At 37.4% G+C, this 21,581-nt stretch overlaps 2 protein-coding genes across 2 annotated transcripts; both read right to left on the bottom strand.

Annotated features, from left to right (window-relative positions):
• Positions 1–317: 317 nt before the first annotated feature.
• Positions 318–15,902, bottom strand: rin2b (Ras and Rab interactor 2b). The gene is given in 11 exon segments (XM_057337577.1): positions 318–1,501; positions 2,018–2,181; positions 4,253–4,384; positions 4,505–4,813; positions 7,417–8,562; positions 11,163–11,254; positions 11,500–11,572; positions 11,781–11,889; positions 12,050–12,221; positions 12,652–12,749; positions 15,075–15,902. Coding segments are annotated over 11 exon segments (2,628 nt in total). The 5' UTR covers positions 15,135–15,902; the 3' UTR covers positions 318–1,228.
• Positions 15,903–18,202: 2,300 nt separating this feature from the next.
• dtd1 (D-aminoacyl-tRNA deacylase 1) lies at positions 18,203–20,420 on the bottom strand. The gene is made up of 6 exons (XM_057338082.1): positions 20,375–20,420; positions 19,920–20,010; positions 19,551–19,786; positions 19,275–19,372; positions 18,926–19,095; positions 18,203–18,628 (listed from the first exon to the last, which is right to left on the bottom strand). The coding sequence occupies exons 1-5, from the start codon at positions 20,415–20,417 to the stop codon at positions 18,937–18,939; spliced, it is 627 nt and encodes a 208-aa protein (XP_057194065.1). The 5' UTR covers positions 20,418–20,420; the 3' UTR covers positions 18,203–18,628; positions 18,926–18,936.
• Between the last annotated feature and the right edge of the window lie 1,161 nt (positions 20,421–21,581).

Raw genomic sequence — 21,581 nt, 5'->3', positions numbered from 1 at the left:
TCAGAAAAGATTTGACTTCGATGGAAAAAAAAAACTGTGCAATTGTTAAAGTGAGTTTACTAAAAAAAAGAAGAAAAAAACATCCATCCTTATTGACTTCCATAGTATGGACACATAACCAGTGAGACGTTTCTCAAAATATCTAATTTTGTGTTCCACTGAAGAAAGCCATACAGGGTTTGAACGACATGACAGTGAATAAAGAAATCAATGTTATTTTTTTGAGTGAATTATCTTTTTACATACCTGATTACCACTTGAAGCACTTTTTAACTTCAATATGTAACCTATTTAACCAATATTTTACACTCGGGGAAAACACTTTTACGGTGTACTTTATTTGTTGATAAAAAAAATCACACTTCTACTCTTCTGAGGAGGTACATTTTTTAAAAGAATAAAAACAATTTTCTGCAACTAAGATACTACAAGGGGAGTAAAATACACAACATTTACACTTTAAATAATCATGGGAAGTCCAGGAAAAATAAATCATATTCATATTCGTAGCACTTAATGCATCATAAATTGCAAAAATATATTACTTTTTTCAAGTAGCACTACACAAATGCTAAATGTTAAGAAGCAAAGTGATCTTTTTTCAGAAACCTGCAAAGTCTCAATAAAACAATCCCACACTGTTGTAAGAAATGAGAAAAAAGCCACATCACGCTGGATCTCTGATAGAGGTCACATTCTTAAAGTGCTTTCCTCACAGGGCTTAGAGATTCCACATTCTGTACTAACACTAACCTGAATACAAAAATAGATCATATATCCCTGATATCTTTTCTAGCATTTAAAAACAAAAAGCCTATATATTTGGTTTGTTGAAGTGCACATGATAAACCGTATATGTACTTTTAAGATTTAATCGAGAATTGAATGATGAGAGAACAATGAATCCTACAGTATTTGCCTCAGGCATCAATACTACAGCACTGACAATGCCAAACAAATCATTTATCATATTGCCTCGTCTTCTTTCAGTGACCAAAAGAACTTTTAAAACCATTTTTAGAAAAGTGCTAACTGTACATGCTGCATTTTTTTTTGCAATATCTCTCTTTACAGATCTTTCTTTATATAGTACACATTTCTTAGTCACACCCTTGTTCTCCTGCTATTGACACAATGTCTTGCGTTTATGAAACTTGTTACACAGTTCTCTTGCTGGTTTTGTCTTTAGGGCAGCTCTCATGATTCTGATGGTCAAGAAAGCATCCGTTTATGTTTGTGTCCTCCTGTAAACAAAATGAAAAGATGGAGGGTTTGGCCGACTGTGCAGTTCTGCTTTAATCCACTGAGGATGCGTGTCCGCGGTCAGCTGCTGGCTGCTGTCGTCCGTAAAGAGAAACAGGCCGTAGGTTTCAGGATCGGACACGTGGAATTTGAGGGCACAAAGGCGGCACACCTCTTCTGTGGTGGCGTACGGCCGCACCTGCAGGGTTTTAGCTGTGCAGCCGCTGTCTGCCTTCCGCAAAGCCACACGCAAGTAATTCTAAACACAAATACACAAACAGATATTAAAGGGACAGTTCACCAAAACTTCAACTCACTCACAGTTTGAAACCCTTATGATTTTATTTTTTCTGTCGGGCACAAATATCCATAAGGGATAGTTCATCCAATTAATGCATTAATGAAATTTAATGAAAATTCTGTCATTTATTCGCCCTCTGGTAAGCGAACAACAATGGTACCCATTCACTTCTATCGTACGGACATAAATCAGTGCAAGTTTGAGTACCGCCGCTATTCGCTTACACACATTCTTCAAAATATCTTCTTTTGTGTTCGGCAGAAGAAAGAAAGTCATACAGGTTTGGAATGACATGAGGGTGAGTAAACAATGACAGAATTTCCATTTTTGGGTGAATCAGTTTTGTGTAAGAAACAGATGCCAAAGCTTTTTAATCTCATTCATGCAGAAATCATGTAGACTGGTATGTCATTGAGATTGTAAATAGTGAGAATAGTCATGCAGACCTAAGTGTTTGGAGGGTCAAGGTGATACCTGAAAGTCATCCACAGAGGGCAGACTTTTTAGCACGGTGCGCTGTTGGTGCCACTGGTGGAGTGTGTCGCGTGTTGTTGAACTGAGGACTAGGGCAGCTTGCTCTTCCTGAAAGTTCTTGATCAGTGACATCGCTCCATACGCACTAGTGAGGTAATAACCACCTATAAAGAAATGAAATCTATTAACACTACAAATCCTGATGTAAAGGCTGCTCCAAAACATGACAGCAAAACTGTGTTGCCTTACAGCGGCCACTAGTGTTGCATTATAGATTTACAACGAATCTCTCAGTCCAAACACAACGGTGGCCACCAAAAAGACAAAAAGACCTTTTTGGTACAAAAAGATGTCGTCAGCGACGTCTTATTTATTACATAATAAAAGGTCTGTGGATTTTAAGTATAAAAGAAGGATAAAAGTCAGGCAGGAGCTAGGACCTGCGCTAATATTATAAAGACTTTCCAGCAGAGACGTGTTAGGACCCACGGTACTGAGGCTTTTAGCAGAGATACTCACAGATATCTATGGAGATACTTTCCAGCAGAGAGACGTTGGAGAGAAAGATCGTCTCAAAATCACCCCCGAGGAGGTTGCTTTGATTCGGATAAGTACCATTGTTTTGAAAAACCCCGTATTGTTCCTTTAAAAGGGACAGTTCACCCAAAAATAAAAAAAATACTCTTCCTGAAGTTGTTTCAAACCTTTGTAAATTTCTTTCTTCTGCTGAACACAAAGAAAGATATTTGAAGAATGTTTGTAACCAGACCGATCTGGGGCACTATAGACTTCCATAGTAGGGAAAAAATCTACTATGGTAGTTAATGGTACCCCAAAACTGTTCAGTTTCCAACATTCTTCAAAACATCTTTTGTGTTCAGCAGAACAAAGATTTTAACACAGTTTTGGAACAACTCGAGAGGGAGTAAATGATGACAGAATTTACATTTTTGGGCGAACCATCCCTTTAAGACACAATACTTCATTTTGTCAAATTCAAAGGAAACATACATCATTTTAGAAAGTGGCAATACCAGAATGCCTTGTGTTGAGAATGTTGATTATAATATACCTTTATTTAATTCACTAAGAAGTATCTGTAAAACACTGTTTTTAAAATCAAACTAATTGAAATTACACAAATTCATCGTTTATTCACCCTCATGTTATTTCAAACCTGTATGACTTTCTGTCATCTGAACAAGACAAAAGAAGATGTCTTGAAGAAAGTTGGTCACAAAACAACAATGGCACCCATTGACTTTCATCGTATAGACACAAAACCACAAAGACGTTTCTCAAAATATCTTCTTTTGTGTTCCACAAAATAAAGAGTCATATACAGGTTTTAAACAACATGTGGATGGATAAACGATGAGAGATTTTTTATTTTTGGATGAACTGTCCCTTTACGTCTGCAGATAAGTTAAATCTGGCCTCAGATATGTTGCGTGACTGTGTATTTTCCACAAAGGGTTTCTGTAAAGAGCTCAGTGGGAACAGGACACACACACCCAGGAGGAAATTACTCTGTGGGGAATATAATTTAGCTAGTTTGTCAAATATGGAAAACAAATCTAAAACTCCCTCTATTGTTTTGTTTCTAGAATACAGGAACATGCTAGCCGTTACAGAGGATTGTCATAACAAACCAGGAAAGGAAAGGAAAGGAAAGGAAAGGAAAGGAAAGACTTTAAAATGTTGCACTTGAGGAATATTGTTCTTGTTTTGAAAAATTCCTCAAGTTTGCCATGTGATACAACAACAATCTTATCATGCAGAGTTATTATAGTTTTGTTTTAGGTCTTACTGTAGTCTTACTGTCTTGCTGTATAATCTTTTTTATTAGCTTTTAATATTGTGTTTGTGGTAATTGTAGTTTTATTTTGTTATGTGCTTTTGTAATTTTAATATTTATTTGTTGTATTTTTTAAGCTAAATTTCTATATAAATGTATTTTTATTTCAGTTTTAACTTAGTTTTTTATTTATTTCAGTTTATTGCTAAGACAAAATTTCTCATTTTTCTAAACAATATTTAGGCCGCTATTTGTTTGTTTTCAATTAGCAGCAATGTTTCAATAGTTTTAGTAAACTTGATTAACCTTGTATCACACAAACCACGGATGGGTTTTGTTATAAAAATATAAGAATTCACCATTTTAGTTGGTTCACTTTTTTCAGTGATCAACAGTATGTATTGAACATGTATTCGTATAAAAACATGTGAACACACCTTCTCCGTGTAGCAGTGGTGGATCTATCAGCTCCATCATGTACATGATCTCTGTGTCCAGCTGAGGCATGTCACACTGGACCAACACGTATGTCAACATGGGCAGAAAATCATCCGCTCCGAACAGCCGCACTGATGCAAACAGAAAAAACATCATGTGTCATCTGTACCCGGATTATTTGAGTAAGACATCATATAACAGTTCACAGCTCACACACCCATAAAACATTTAAACAAACCCTAGAGACACACCTGTCTGATCTTGCATAATGCTGTAGATGAGTTTGCACACTTTCAACAGAACCACGATCTTCCTCTCGGGCGAGGGCATCCTGCACATGGCTGTGAGTTTTCTGCGGATCCGATGGATGGCGTGGCTGTCTGGTGGCCTGGCTGCGTTCGCCCCCAGTTCTCTGGGTTTTTTGGTCTTGGCCAGGGACAGATTCTCTTGGAGCCGCTGCCACGACCCGCTGGCCACCTGGAACTCATGCAGGGCCGACTGCACCGAACCGTACAGAGGTTTCAGAACACATTTGTGCATGGCCTTTTCCAACACTGCATCTGATACACAGAGAGAGAGAGAGAGTTTTAGCTTCAACAGCTTTAACACATCGTGTTTATGTGTTAAAACATGAATTACATTGTATTCATAAACAAAGAGGTCTTTATTTCTTTAATGCATGATGTGACACATTCTGATTTGATTTGTCTTATGTGAATTCACACAAATGCAATAAAGTAAAGTTCTGTATCTCTGGAACAACATAAATAAAAATAAAATTCATGTAAACCATTTAACTTTTATTGTCTATTTGCATTGTGAAATTAAATTCATAATATTAGGAGAATAAAGTCAAAAGTACGAGAATACACTTATAGCAATATAAGAATAAAGAAGTAATATTTTGGCAGCTCTCCACTATTGAACTTAAATTACAACATTGTTATTAAAATATTACAACTTTAATTTCACACCAGTATGATTATGATTCCTGTCATTTTTACTGTATTCTTGAAAATTATGACTATATTCTCATAAATGTAAGATTTATATGTGGCACTAATGCTCTGCCCTGGTAAAACCTGATAGCCTATAGCCAGACTTTATCATGAAATACCAACCTGATCTCACGTGAATTCGTAACTAGTTCTTATGAATTCGTACGTTGAGAATTACTAGAAAAAAGAAATAGTAAAGCCCCGCCCCACCCCTTAGCGAAAGCTAATCATACTAAAATGTACGAATGAGATCGTATGAATTCATACATATTAGCAAAAATTAGCCACCGCGTAAAATAGTTTTGGATTGTGTTGGAAATAATAACTGAAATACAATATTCTATTTAAATTTATTTAAGACACTTTTTCCTTCTAAATAATGTTTTTGTTAGGGCAAAAAACAAAAATGCTTAGCAGATACAATGTTTAGGAAAGCTGACTCGAGAAGTTGAAGATATATTTGGCTTCAAGTCTCAGTTTCACGCTTTACTGTGAAATAAGACGGAGAGCTTTCAGAAACACTGATGGCAAGTCAAACAAGGACAAGAACAGATCTCTGATGAGTTGCCAGCGACTGAGAAAGTGCAGATCAATTAAAGTAAACAATTACAGAACGTGAATATGTATAATATTAGAAAAAGATTTAAACTTGACATTCAACGACAGAGGTTATTCCAACACACAAACATTAACAAGGAAACTGTTAGCTTATCTTGAAGTGAAACTTGACATAAACTTTTCAAAAGTTACACTAACGTAAGGAGATAAGAATTTAACCTTTGGAATTGACAGCTTTTGTGTGGTTTAGGTCTGTGACTTTGGTTTAATATTCAAGCACAACTTTGGCATATTCAAGCATTGTAATTCCTGCCTTCAGGCTCTGTTTATTGGCCCTAAACCCTCCCAACTGAAGAGAAGGTTCATCTTTAGAAAACTTGAGACCTATAAATTGTCCGAACCATTTTCATGTTTTAAGGATGTTAGGAACCTTTTACACAAAATTCCATCTCATTTCAAAAAGATTGCAATTCTTGTGCCAAGTTGTGGGAAATATGTTCCAGTTTTTATTGCTCATTATTTATTTCCATAGCAGTCAAGTTTGAACCTGTTCACACAATCTGCTCAGGTTTGTTTTTACATAGGCCTACCTCGAATGCCCTGATAGTGTCTAAATGAGGTATTTTCCTTTACTAACAGCTTAACGTGACAGCTATTTCAAATGCATCTGAATGTCTGTAAGCAGCCATCTAAATACACTCATATTTCTAATGGATGGCTGCGTGCCACTACACAGCTGCTCAATAAAATCATAAAATCCTTACATGCTTTCTGCTGACAAAAACACAACTCTTATTTTGCAAGCAATGCTTCTGATGTCAGCCTTTTTCGAAACAAATATACAGCCGCTTTCCATTGATGTATGGTTTGTTAGGATAGGACAATATTTGGCCGACATACAATTTGAAAATCTGGAATCAAAAAAATCGAAATATTGAGGAAATCGCCTTTAAGGTTGTCAATCAGAGGCGCTGTAGCAGGCCGTTGCTACGAAGAAACAGGTTTGTATGTGTGTTTCCAGAAATTTTTGTTCAAGACTTTGCTGCATCCAATCACAAAAATAAAGTTTTGATACATGTACCATAGAAAATTGCAAAATATCTTCATGGAACATGATCTTTACTTAATATCCTAATGATTTTTGGCATGAAAGAAAAATGTATCATTTTGACCACAATGTATTGTTGGCTATTGCTACAAATGCTACTTATGACTGGTTTTGTGGGCCATGGTCCACATATACTATATACAATATATATTATTCAGTAAAATCAATGTATCAAGAAAGATAACTGATTTAACCTTTCCATTTTTATAGAACTTTTTTATAAAACTTTTCCATTTTTATAAACTTTCTTAGAAATCATTTACGGCTGCTGTAACGGTAAAGAAATGTTAAAAAAGAAATAAAGACTGTGACATTTCGCAATACCTTTCACATCGTTTCCTGTCTGCACTTTTCTCTATAACGGACACATCTCACTGCTGTACAAATGCAAACATGTTCTTATTTGGGTAGTTTTGGCATTTGCATTAAAACACAGTTTACATTAAAAATGCTTATTCAATAAAGAAAGTAAAAACTATTGGAATAGAAATCGTTTTACCAATCTGGTCTTCAGGTATGTAAGACTCAATGGGTGGGTTAATCTCTGAGCTCTGTATGAGATAGGCCTTCATCTGGGTCATGAACTGTCGTAGTGTCTTCAGAAGATCTTGGCTGGACGAGTGGCAGTTTTTATTCTCCTGCACAAAGCTCACGTAGTCTTGCACCAGACACCCAAAGTAAGAACCTTTATCCTGGGCTAGCTCAATGATCCGCAGCAAGATGCGTCTCTCAGGTGTAGCCAGAACATTGAGGACACCTCGGACCTTCCGGAAGCGTCCCCTTAACGCCTGTGGTAAGATGACGAATGATCTCGGACGAGCCCCCGCTAATTCCACCGCCATGATTCCCTTTGACTTGCGGGAAGCACCAAGCCGGAGATGCAGGTCTTTCTCGAGCCCCACACCGTAGTCTTCCTCTTCTTCGTTGTATTCATCGCTGCTGTCGTCTGTGGAGAGGCCGGGGGCCGCGCTCGGGGACAGGCTCAACGGGAGAGGGTTTGGAGGAGAATCCAGAGAGTCAGATGATGAAGTGGACAAACTTCGGCCGCTCGAGCTTCGTCCTTTCTCTTCAGGTCCTGTCCATTGCTGTAGGACGTTGTTGTTGGTTTGGTTTAAGGGAGTGTGGGGCAGGTTGGCTCGAGACAGGGCTCTAGAGATAGTCTCGTCGTCCAAAGCAATGGTGCAGCGGTAACTGTCAATATCTGGAGCTTGAGGAGGTCGTGGTGGAGGTTTTTTGGAAGAGGATTGTTTGGATCCCTTGGAGCTAGACTTGGATCTCTGGCTGAGTCTGTTAAAGTCAATGTTTAACGGCATAGTTCTCGGACCAGGAGGTGAAGGTCTACGAACCAAAAGACGTGGTGGCGGAGGTCTGGGTGGAGGAGGCGGACAAGATTTTCAGTTGGCTGTTGTCGGGTCTTTTGCAATCACGGCTGTGTTTCCAGCGGGATGCTGTTGTTGATAAAAGACCGGGTTGGTAAAAGACAAAGCACTGGAGAAACTTCTCCCACCTTCTGAAGTATTTGGGAAAAAGCCAGTTTGATCCTCAATCTGTGAGATGTCAAAGATTGGTGCTCTCTCCTGAACCAGAGAACCGTCTGGGATACAAAGTGTCTTGTGTTGACGGTTGAGAGAAGACTTCCAAAACGCTGGCGAGAGAAAGAGAATGTGGTTAATGATTACAACATACATATAAAATCATTGGACAAACACAAGTTTGAAAGCAGCGAACACACCCACTCTATCTGCCTACGACAGGACCACTGGCAGTTATTTGTGGGTGTCCGTATCTTATTACAGCCAGGCTACAGCGTCCGTTCCGTTCATCCGTTCATGTCGCCCTAAAGTCCACTGAAGTTTAGCAAAGCTTATTCTTGTGTTTCAAAAAGCTGATTCACAGATTCCATACAAAACACACCCAGCTCAAACCTCAGTGAGTCATTTTTATCCAAACACACAGTGTGTTTCGGGAGGTGGACTTCACAGAGTTCAGAGAAGCCCTCCTCTTTCTCCTCCCCATGTTTTCTCCTCCCCGTCTCCCCACCCATTTCACTCTGGCATCCGGCTCTCTAGTTGTTCAGCCAGTTTCTATTTGGAATTTTTTTGCTAGTCGCTTTCATGAGACTCACAGTCCACTCACGTTGCTAAATCTCTTTAGTCCGCAATATAATGCAATACAGACAACATCAACCTCCATGCACTTTAAAGGAACAGTTCACTCACACATAAAAAATATTTCATCATTTTTTCACTCCCATGTGGTTAAAAACCTGTATATCACTTTTTTTTAAAACTTTTTTTAAGAACACAAAAGAAGATGCTTTGAGAAATGTTTCAATGGTTTTGTGTCCAAACAATGGAAGTCAATGGGGGTCGATGTTGTTTGGTTATCAAGGTTCATTAAAATATCTTCTTTTGTGTTCTGCAGAAGTAAGTCATGCCGTTTTGGAATGACACAAGGGTAAATAAATAAAGAATGGTTGATAGCTTTGTAAACAAATGAAACATAGCTCCTGTTACGACGAGTGGAAGTAGGCCTACTGCCGTAAAAAGGAACAGAGGATTAGAGGAAGTCGTGTGCCTGTAGCTTTTTTTAAGTGAATATGAGTGTATCTGATGAATTTCACACATCAGACACCACAACACACGCACCCACACACACATGCACACACACGCACACACGCACACACGCACACACGCACACACACACACACACACACACACACACACAGTGTCTTTCCCTCAGTAACCTCTATGCTCCAACTGGCTCACATACAGTCTCACACACATTATCTGGAATGTCGGCTGCTGGCTAATAATAACCTGGAACAGGATAGCAGGGCAACATGACCACAGCTGTGATAGACAGAAAAGACATTTCACTTAGACTCTATACTATATATTGGTGGGATCAAAAATGTTTTGTGTTTTGCACAATACAATATTTTCTTAGCTTAGAAAATCAACATGAATTTCTCAATGTTTTGAGATGTATTGCACAGATTTGTGACACAGTCTGTGAAAACCCAGCTAAAGTAATTTCGATCACACTTCAGTATAGGGGGTAATTCTCACTATTAACAAACCATCAACTATGACATTTTCCCCAATTAACTCTTAATTTGTGGCATATTAATAGTTAGTAAGCTAGTTGTTAGGTTTAGTATTGGGTAGGATCGGGGATGTAGAGTATGGTCATGCAGACTATGTGCTTTATAAGTACTAATAAACAGCCAATAATAGGCATGCTAATAACAACTAGTTAATAGTGAGAATTGCCCCCTATACTGAAGTGTTACCGTAGTTTCTTGTGATTTAGTGTTTTCCACATAAAATCATCCTACACAATGTAAAGACCAATCTGTTAAAATATAATCCATGTCAATGTCATGCCATGTCTTTCACATTTATGACTGAAATCATAAAATTAATTGTTGAAATCAATCTCATTATTACATTTTGAGACCTTAGGCTGGTTTTCACAGACTGTCATGATCTTGTCCTCTTTGTAGTTGTTTTTCTAGTTCAGGCTGACAGGATCATGACAGCCCCATGTCTTTTGTCTTAGCCCCGCCCCTTGTTTCCTTATTCATTAGCCCATCATTATTTCACACCCTACACCTGTCTGCCTCGTTACCTCTCCTTAGTTGGTCACATTTGTTCATATCCTGATAATCCATATTTTCCCATCATGATCCGAGAACGTTTCAAAGAGCATCTTGTGTGCTAAGGGCAAGAAAATTTGACCTTTTGCACAAAGGAGTAGATATTGCCAATGTCTCAAATGTTTGATATGTAATGTAAAAATGTTCCATTTTTGTACATATCTTATGTTGTAATGTTTATTTGTATTATTATTATTAATATATATTATTTTAATATACTGTATTTAAATCCTAAAACTGTTATTTTTTTATTAAATTGTTATTCCCAGTTTTCCCAGTCATGTAACCTCAGATGTATTGAGCTCACTGTGTACATAATGTGCTAATATTGTCGGATTTTCTACAATAAATTGCTTGTGGTTTCCTCATTTGTAAGTTGCTTTAGACTAATAATATAAATATAACATGAATAATATACATGAATAGCCAATTTTGCAATACATATTCATGAATCTGGCGCTGTAATTACTACTTATATGTACCCCCCCATAATAATATAATACACCACATAAATATATTCTATATCTGTGTTTAGTGACATATTGTATATCATTGTAGAAAAGTAGGTCAGGGTAGGTCAGTACCTGCCCCTCGCTGGGCAACCTCATGCAGACCAGACAGAGTTTCAGCTGAGCCAATGGCATCCGGAAGCTTCAGGATGGATGGCAAAATGTCCCTGACATAAAACGAAAACACAGATAAAACGCGTTTTAAACAATGCCCAAAAATTCAAAATTTTCTCTCTTCAATGATCATCTGTACATTATCATGATGTTATTACGGTGATGGATAACATTGTGCTGAATGAGAAGTATGCTCATAAATTCATAATGACTCATTAAAGATTTTATTGTGCATTTTATGCTCTCTTCAAATCTAATCACTGTCCAGATTCGTAACTTTTGGTTTAAACGTTGTTACCTGCTTATACAATAAAAGGCCACAAGATGAAACAGGTCAGCAAAACTGATTCCTGATTCCTCCAGAGAAAATGCTGGAAATAAAGAACAACGCATGAATCCGATCATCATCAGTGTGCATTTCCTTCCGTCTGATGGAGAATCTCCCGGAACTGCCCCGCTTGTATATACATGAAATGATGTCAGGTCATCGTGATGATGTCTAACTACAAATATGGTGCCCCTAGTGCAAACATTTCAACAGCTATTATGTCTCGATAGGAAAATGAGGATTTGACATACTGTACTGGCTCTCTTTAACAGGGATGTGAATGACACAATCTGATGTTTCATCCACGTGGAAAGACAAGACCTTCTTCTGTAAGACATGTGATCTCCACACCAAAAACACCTGGATAGGACAAAAGGCCATTATTTAAAAAAAGGCCTTTTTATTATTATTAACATTTGTATGGTGTTCATGTTTTTGTTCTAAAATACAGAAGTCTGTCTGTTGTGTATTTTTTCATCTTTTTCATCAGAGATGAGGAGAACAGCCCTTTCTCTTTTACCCCAGCTGGTTGTTCCAGTAGAATGTCCGTGGCCTCTTGCTGGTCCATGGAAAGCAGAAGCCAGATGGGGTGTGTGTGTATCAGTTTATCCAACACACTCACACGTGTGCCCACAACATCTCCATCAGCCGCAGGATACTCCAGACACACACCGCTCATCTCTACCTCCATCCTACAGAGAGACAAAACATCGGAGGGATCGCTCTACTGACTCTGTTTGTCTTTCATGTCCTTTCAAGGAAGAATAAACATTGACAGCGCTCTATGTCAAGGACTCAAATACCAGCTCCCTCTGCTGGTCAATGTAAAATAGGATATTACACACAGGGTTCCCAAGTTTGCTTACCTAGTTTGAGCAAACATTTGGACTGAATGAACCGCACACATAAGTATTTGATGGTAGTAGCATTAATATGTGCTCACAATATCAAGACTGAATTTAAAATAATTGACAGACAGAGATTTTGTTTCATTCCAAACAAGCCCAAACTCATGGAAAACAAACCTATCCGCTGATCTATAGATGTTTTCATTTATTATTCTTTCTTTAATTCAAAGCTTCCGATCCGAATGCATGTTATTTGAAAATAAGGTGTACTCACTGTACGAGTAAAGAGGGATGTGGATCTTCATCTGTCTCCTGTGCGTAAACCATGTGTTGCTCCAGTTCACCCAGTGAATGTGCAAAAGCATCCACCAACTGCACATGAACAAAAACAAGATCTCGTGTGTCCCGACAGAGAACTCATCATTCATATCTGTGTCATAGCCAGTTAGCCACATATGGCAGTATCTTTTCTTCTATATGATATATGAAGGAAACTGCAAGAACAGTCTAGGAAAGATGCAAAACCGGTTAAAAATGAGTCCCATCACAAGTTAACAGAAAGAAACGCGGCAGCGTTAATCCCCTCTGATACCCACCCGCAAACAGGAAACAAGTTTCCTGTATTTTTAATCTATTCTTCACCACAGGAAATGTGGCTCACCATGGCAACACAACTTGGCCATTGCTGTACAATACTGTATTATTAAAAAATTGTCCTGGAAAATTGTAAATATCCTGTATTTTCTGTATGTAAATTCATTACATGGCATTTAATTATGCAATATCATGATTTATATAAAGAAACTACTACAATAAACAGAATTTTCAATTATTAGGCAGAAATTTCATCGTCACTACCGAATGAATAGAATGTGACCTTAGTTAATAAGATGACACAGAAAAAAACTATTGAGATTTGATGTCAACGAAATGACTTTACTGGGTGAAATGATTCAAACAAATACATTTACAATTTATTTTCATCCTTTTTTAATTTCTTGCCAATCTTGCCTTCACAATATTATTGAAATCAGACTTTGCTGCGTAGTAAGCGCAGTATTGCAGAGTTTAGACAAACGACTGAAACAAATTCTTCCTGAAAGTCTATTAGTACTCAACCACTTTTAAACCGACTGCACTTTGCTGAAGCCATGTTAGTGTTTTGAATCACTATGCCAACTTCCTGGACGTGCAATTATGGACTATTTTGGGGAAAACTGCAGGCGATTAGACACAGTAGTGAAAGAGAGATAAACAAATAGTTTCTTTTGTAGCTCCTGGATTATTATTTCCTGGTTTAAAGAATTATCAAATAAAATGTAAACTTACTTTGTGTATGATAGATTTAGAAGGACATGGAGGATTGCGAAGGAACGCAAGTGCACAATTGTTTAGCTTGAATGATAAAATAAAAAAAATGTGCAGGGAGAAGATGGGAGAGAAGACTAATTAAGGAGAGAGAGAGAGAGAGAGAGAGAGAGAGATGCAGACACTTCACTTGAATGGCCCTGTCTGGGCAACAAGCCCTGCTGCAGTCACCCCTAAACACACACCAGTGATATTTTAAATTACATAACGGAACAATGCCTTTTTATAGTATTTTAGTCGCACGCCAGCTGACGGAAATTTACATTTTCTTACCAGATTTGGAAATACAGTAAAAAACGTCAAATTATAGAAAAACATAATTTTACATCACAAAACTGTTATTTTACTGGTGCCGGAAATGTACAGTTTTTTTTACAGTGTATGGTTACACTAACAATTTTTTATAAGTCTGTATCCCTGTTTCATAACAGGGATCCTATTCGTTTTATTGGGCAATTCTCCCGGAAAAGCTCGGCAAGGCGACAGAAGTAGCCCGCCCACGCGCCAACCGACAAGCGATAGTAAGACCCGCCCACCATCAGTTTGGCTGCGCTGCGTCAAGATCGGCTGCGCTGTGGGTCTGCAGCTCGTTACTCTTGCGATAGTGAGAGAAGTCAGTAGTTTGTTTGTTCACGGCATTTCAGTAATGGATGTTATATAAACGGTGGATATAACGCTGGATTTGGAGATCGTTTGAAACTGATAGATGGCGCTGTCCTAGTGCTAAAAGATGCCGGACATGAACCGGACGTGGTAACTGAACTAAGTCACATGTGTATAATGTAAAAACACAAAGGGATTAATGCGATAGTGTATTGTGTGCTCGTGCTGTAGTTCCGTCCCCCCTGCCTGCCCCCAGCAGCTCGTCTTTTTCCGGAAATAATCGTACAGCTGTATCTCTCTTTTATAAATGTGATCAAACTAAATACTCCTCGAAGATACGACGTATGCAATACTAGGTACTCAAGATTAATATGAGATTGGCAGAAACTGCTTGTGTGACCCCATACAGACCAAATGAAGTCATCGTAGTAGACAAGACTTTATTAAAATGTATACAAATATTGTATTCAGACACGCTCTGATGAGTTTCAGCCTTCGTATGTCATGAGTATCATATCATTATTTTAGGTTTCAGAGCAGAAGCAGGGGCGGACTGGCCATCTGGCATAGACTGAATGGGCCGCCACAACTGGACGGAGGGGCAGCCGAACAAATCCCCCCCACACCCCGGACTGAGGGGCCACAGAAAACACTCCTAATGATTTGCTCTAATTTAAGAAAATGACAAATCCAAGTATGCCTAAACAAACACATTGAGCGTCTTACCTGAAGGTAGCTACTGCTGCGGTCCATACAACTAGGCTGTAATGCGGAGTCTGTTGCCATCTTACGGTCTTAAACTCTTGAAGGACGGTCAGGAAAAAAACATTTAGAGAACAAATTTCTGTGAAACTTATAGTATTTGGAGAAGATTTCACCGGTATATCATAAAAACAGATCTGCACAACACATCAGGAAATTCAGTTTTCAAATGAGTCTCAGTTAAGACCTTTGAAGCATATTATTCAGCTGACCTGCAAAAACGAACCCTCACTGAGAGTTTATGAAAGCGGCAGTAGGTCAATTATACCTCTCGCATTCTGAGTGAATGACAATGGAGCTTTGTTCTGTTTTTCACACTGTCGATTGTGTCTTAGGGGACATCTATAGTCTATAAATAGTCTGAAGTGAAACTAAAGTGTGTGAGACACAGCTGCAGACAGACACATGTGACTTAATAATGCACACAGCCTGAAAAAGCATAGAGGTTTTTTTTCTAACTCAAACATCAGTGAAAAGGATAAATACGTACAGTGGGGTCCAATAGTCTGAGGGCACAGACCGGATTTGTTTTTAATCTGTAAAAAAGAAATGCTTAATTCAAAAATAAATACACGAAATATGCTAAATACAATGATTTCTAGATCACAGATCATATATGCAAACACATTTGTTAAACTTGTAGCCTCCTTTGTGAACGTTTAGATTTCCTCGCTTCAGTTAAAGCTCAACTAATGAAATCTGGAACGTTCTCAATTCACACCAGAATAACATGGATCACAGGTTTCGCACCACTTTGTAAAGTCCATGTCAGCTCAAATAAATACGGAAACATATCACCTATTAGAAAGTTGTAAAACAAATACTTTTTTCAATTAAACCTTTTACTAAAATTGCTATGATTTTAATATTATTTCAAAACACACTGTATACAGTACCTGCATATTATATACTTTCATTATAATAACACAACATATTACTTAGGCTATTTTCTAAAGGAACATCATAAATCTATATCAGTTACATTCTAGAATGCTCTAATTGAAAAAGAAAATGTATTTATATGCTAAAAAGATATATTAGCTATAAATATTCATATTAATTGTGATTTTACCATGGTATTTGTAGTAAAACCACAAATTTCCAACTGTCTCATTATAGTAACCATAGATATGTGTTGTATGGTAATACAAATGGTAAGCAGCCCACCAAAAACAAATGTTTGGAATTACAATTTTAGTATTAAATAAAAAAGACTTTATTTCAAGCCCAAATGTGCATGTTCGCCATAGGAAGCAACTGCTTTTTTTCATAAACACAAGAAACAATGTGCTGTCTGAAGGTATATTTTAAGAAAGCTATTTATTTAGGTCTAACGTTGAAATGGCCGCTTCCTTACATAATGCTCTATTTCTCTTTCTTTTATTCATATTTTAAAAACATTCTCACCACAAAAAAAAGGAAGCATTTGTTTTCTTCACATACAGGAATACAAATGTAGCCTATAGTTCTCCAATCCATTGTAAGCAAAAAGTTCCTGCTAAGCCAACCAGACCACTAAAGAGCATTTTCACAAAATCATGCATGCATACTCCACTAAAACACTCAGCAGTATGCAACAAGGTCTAAAGGCTAAAAATCTGTTTTGTGCACAAAGGTGAATGCTCTTCAGCTCTCTACACATTCGCCTTGCTTCTAAACCAAACTTACATCTCTGTCCTCTACCACACGGTATGGAAGCAATTTGATGTAATGCATGTTTAGAAGATCCTGACTGAGATAAACCACATCAATACACCAAAGATCAATGCGTCCTTAGTAAACCAACAAATGTCAAGTGCATCCAGGCGCCATCGGGGACCAAAGATAAGTTCTTACTTTACCCATTTTAGAAAGGTTTCTTCTACTTTGGAAACTGTGCACAAGTTTGGTAATAAATAAAATGTTCTGTTCACTTTGTGATAGCATATACATGATTCTGGATACAATTACAAAACACAATGTATTCAGCTCTTGCAAGGTATTTTACACCAAGCTCTTTACAAACGTATAAGAGTGTAAGAATAAGAGCTATTTATATGATTATGTGAATCAAAGCAGCTCTTAAAAAGACAAAACATACGACAAAAAAAAAACCGTTTAGAGCACTTTTACTAATATTGAGCTTTAGTATTAGTAACTTAAATTCATATTAACCACCACACAATTACGATCTCACTATAGTAACGATATTCTGTAACTCTGTTTGTAGTAAAACTATGGTAAACGGTAAATAATCCGCTATACTATAATAAACCTAAACATTTGACGCATTATGATCATATAAAAATGTATATAACACACCTGTGAGTTTATCTCTCCTGCAGTCGACTGTGACTGAGTCATGAAAGCAGATGAAATATTCCAGCGCGAGTCAGATGCGCTGTCCGTAGTTCGACAAACGCGCGTCACAGCGGACGAGCGCTAGTCACGTGACTGACGCAAGCGCGTCTCTAGTGCCGAAGGCATATAAAGGAATTTTCTCTTCGTCAATTTTCACATCATTATTTATTCATATGCGATTTAATGATTCGATTATGCAGAATAGATAGGAGGCAAAACGGCTCTCTCATTCATAACATTCTCTCACTTTGTGAATTTTAGATTTTTTAAAGATTATATTATACTAAAGTGCGTTGGAAACAGCTGCAGACATGACTTAATAATGCACACAGCCTGAAAAAGCAAAGCGTTTATAACTAATAATATAACTGCAAACACATAGTTTGGATAAAAGCTGCCAGATGGATAAATGTAAATAAACTGTTCATTATAGAACACAGTTGTACAACAGTTCTGATACTGTTAAACAGTATCTGTACAATTCCACAACCCCAAAACATTGCGTTTGTAAAATTGTACTGGCACGCAGATGTTTTCCACATTTAAGAATAATCCTCTTTTGCATTTGCCTACTTACACATGCAGTAAAACACCTCACAAAAGCTCCTTTGTGAGTTGTTCACACACTGTAGTCTAGGAGAAATAACTATAGTGTGACCTCATCTGTAAACCACAAAATAATGAATAATGTTTTTTAATAACTGCCACCGGATTCTGGAAGTCACCTCTGAATCTTTGCAAAGTAATGAAAAAATACATGAATTACGATTCAAGCTTTATTATAAAGTCTTTAAATGTTGTGCAATGATATACAAACAGAAAAGCTATGATCAGTATTAAAAATATGCCAGATAAGTACATTTCTGTTTTTATTAAAACATCACAGAGATGTACACTTAAATAAACTAAATGCTATATAGATATGATGTTCAAATCGATGCGAATGAACCATTCAAAAGAGCCTGAGTCAATTTTCTACTTGTAATTGTGGAGCTGCCACATGTTTTGTGTGTATGTACAATCCAAGTTTCAGAAGCAAATAAGGCTGAGGACAGCAGACTGAGAGCGTAATGAGACAAAAATAAAAAAAATGGTATGAATTGGGACCACACTGAGAGATGTTCCTGAAAACTGCAGCATTCCTCTTGAAGCTAAACAGATCTGCCAACTGCAAATTCCTAAAACAACAACAAAGGAAAACACTGTTAAAATCCCCAAAACCAGATGATCAAAAAGCAACTGAAGCTTAATTCTTTTCATTGAAGTTAATCCATTAGTTATATTTCGACATCTCATTAAGCGCATTTATTATGGAAATAAGTTGGCATGTCAATTATGGATTTCACAGACGCACAAAGTCATGAGTCTTTCTTTGCACCCCCTGGGAATCAAACCTATGATCGTTATAAACTTACAACCAACATCACACTTACTTTATGTAAGAAAATATTGACTTTTAAAGCTGCAAAGTTTACCGTGAGGTATCCTATGGTTCTCGTTCAGATGACACGTCCCCCTCGGCTCCACTGCTGGCGCCAGGGTCCGCTTTAGAGCGCCGTGACGCTCCTTTCTCTCTGCTGGACTCAGACGGGCCTTTTGATCGTGTTTTCTCTTTTCTCTGCTGTTGCTTTTCTTGTTTAGACAGCTGGAGAAGGAGAGGAAAACAGATTTAAGATTTGTACTGCAGTATTTCATGAAGTATTTGGTAATAATGGGGACATCATAATTTCTGTATAAGATCATTTTATAGGAAGAGGATACTGAAAAACAAGTGTTGAATTAAACAAATATTTTAGGATTTATTTAGGATTGGATATTGGATACCAGTCTGGGGTCTGTGGGGCCAGTAGGAGATTCCAGTTGAATGGTCACAGGTCCATCGTTTTGAATGTGAACCTGCATATATGCACCAAACTGCCCATCTACAACAAGTTAACACAAAGCTATTGTAAACATCAAAAACACACAACGACTTTACAGTAGAGAGAGAGAGAGAGAGAGAGAGAGAGAGAGAGAGAGAGAAGCAAGAAAGTCATTTTTGGGTGAACATAGTTTGAGGAGTTAAACATACAAGCATCTGTGTAGTATATCTAAACTCACCTTTGATAAGTTCTGGTTTGTATGCTTGTCTCAGCTGCTCCAGAATGTTGTTATAGAAAGGCTGGGCCTGTTCAGCTGGCATGGCAGAGTGGAAGTCTGGTTTATTTCCCTTGAGTATACACTGCAGAGTAAACTGACTCACACACAACACCTCCAGCTCTCTGTCCATAACACTGTGGCTCCACGCCCGGCCGTTCTCATCCTCAAACACACGCAGGTTCAGAATCTTCCGTACCCTGAAAAACAACAGCATTCACATCACTTGAGTCTAATCCAACTAGAGACATCTTTAGTCATTTACTCATCCTTTATAGGATATATAACTACTAATGAGTGTGCACTATTCAGTAGTATCTGATATGAACTCACATGTAGTCAACATCCTTCTGTGTGTCCGCTACTGAGATGCCAAATAACACGCAGAGTCCTCGCCCTATGGAGCTGATTTGCTCTTCCCCAGCTATTTTTGAACGACACATGAACAGCAACGTCATAAATTGCGTGCATGGCGTCAACATGACGTCAGACGAACATATAATAGCCTACAGCAGCGAAGTGAAAGTAAAACTTGCTGCTTCAACACAGACAACACTTCATAGTAGTCTATCAACACATGCTGTTATTGATCTGTTGTCTATGTCTTTAGTTTCTTCTCTGTAAAACTTCAAAAGTGCATTTAGAAATGTTGTTTATTAAACATTGAACATGTATGAAGTGATTTACTGAACGTGACTTTCAAAGTTGTTGAAATGAATTAAAAATAATAAAAATATTAAATGTAAGCCCTGTTGCTAAACAGATTTCTAAAGAGCTTTACTTCATACCGGTCACGCTTGCCGTCGTTACTCTTTGAATGATCGCCTTCATTGTTGTTGTGGTCTCCGATCACGTGTTACACCGGAACACTTGAACTTCCGGGTTTACGAGGTTCCGCTATCTGAGCGCATGTGACACTACTGCCAACTTGTGGCCTGAAATCCCAATTCATGGAATCGTTCAGAGAAAATATGTTGGAAAAGCTTAACCAATATAATTAATTCTCGTTAAATTTACCATTTAAATCGAAAGCTTGCATTAAAAGACTAAAACAACCCTTTGATGTAATCACTTACAAAAAGAAAAATATACAGACCAACAAAAGTTCAAAAGTATCCAGTTTGTAAGTTTATGGAGAAAGCTTACAACAATTTCTGGCATTTATTCCTCAGTAATTTAACATTTTTTAAATGTCATTGTAAGTCAATAGCTGTTTCAAAACGTTTTTTTTTTTTTGTATTTTCAGCACTTTTAATAAAATGCCTGGTGTTTCAGATTGCCATTCAACAAGACTGCCATTTTTAACATTTTTGACTGTTAAAGTTGACGGTAACATGTTTCACTTTTAACATAAAATAGAGAAATGCAGTGCATTGACAAAATAATCCTCTTTTCACCAGGCGTTGCTCAACTCAAAAATGATCATCTGTGTCCATTTTGGTGTCAGGGGCTTCATTGCACCCATTAAACCACTGGTGTAATTTAAGTTATTCAAGTAACTTGCTTCAAAATATTAATTTCACCATTTCAACTTGACAGTTATGTGGTAATTAATCTTATTGTCAGGCAAAGCTGTCTTCTTATTTTTGTTCTTCATTTCTTTGACCATCAGGAGAACTTTCATTTGGAGATCTGAAGAGGTTTAATAGCCTCGTGGAATATGGCACAAAATTCTCCCTATAGACAACCGTGCTTTTCGAGTGTGTAGTTTCATATTTCTTCACATTGGGCCTGTTATCTTCTTCTTCGATAGGCATTTCAACTAAAAAAGAAAACAACGGAGCATTATTTACAATATCACCTAAATGCATTACATTATTTTAGTCAAATAAGAAATATTTTAAGAGTTTGGTTCCAAAATTAGATAACTCTTAATAGCTTAGATATTTAAAAAAAACAAGTTTTTTATTATGTTATCATGTTTTTATTGTGTTTCATTGTGTTAGATAGCTGTATTTTTTGTTATTATGGCTTAAATAAAAAAAACTGTAGTTT

This window comes from Triplophysa rosa, linkage group LG7 (assembly GCF_024868665.1).
Source record: "Triplophysa rosa linkage group LG7, Trosa_1v2, whole genome shotgun sequence".
Lineage (NCBI taxonomy): Eukaryota > Metazoa > Chordata > Actinopteri > Cypriniformes > Nemacheilidae > Triplophysa > Triplophysa rosa.
The sequence above is the reverse complement of the archived record's forward strand: the minus strand, read 5'-3'. Positions and strand labels throughout refer to the sequence as shown.

Coding starts and splice junctions, on each gene's coding strand:
- dtd1 (XM_057338082.1), bottom strand. CDS start 20,417: ATGAAGGCGATCATTCAAAGAGTAACGACGGCAAGCGTGACCG. Junction 20,011..20,374: donor AACGACGGCAAGCGTGACCG/GTATGAAGTAAA, acceptor GTTCAAAAATAG/CTGGGGAAGAGCAAATCAGC. Junction 19,787..19,919: donor CAGAAGGATGTTGACTACAT/GTGAGTTCATAT, acceptor GTTGTTTTTCAG/GGTACGGAAGATTCTGAACC.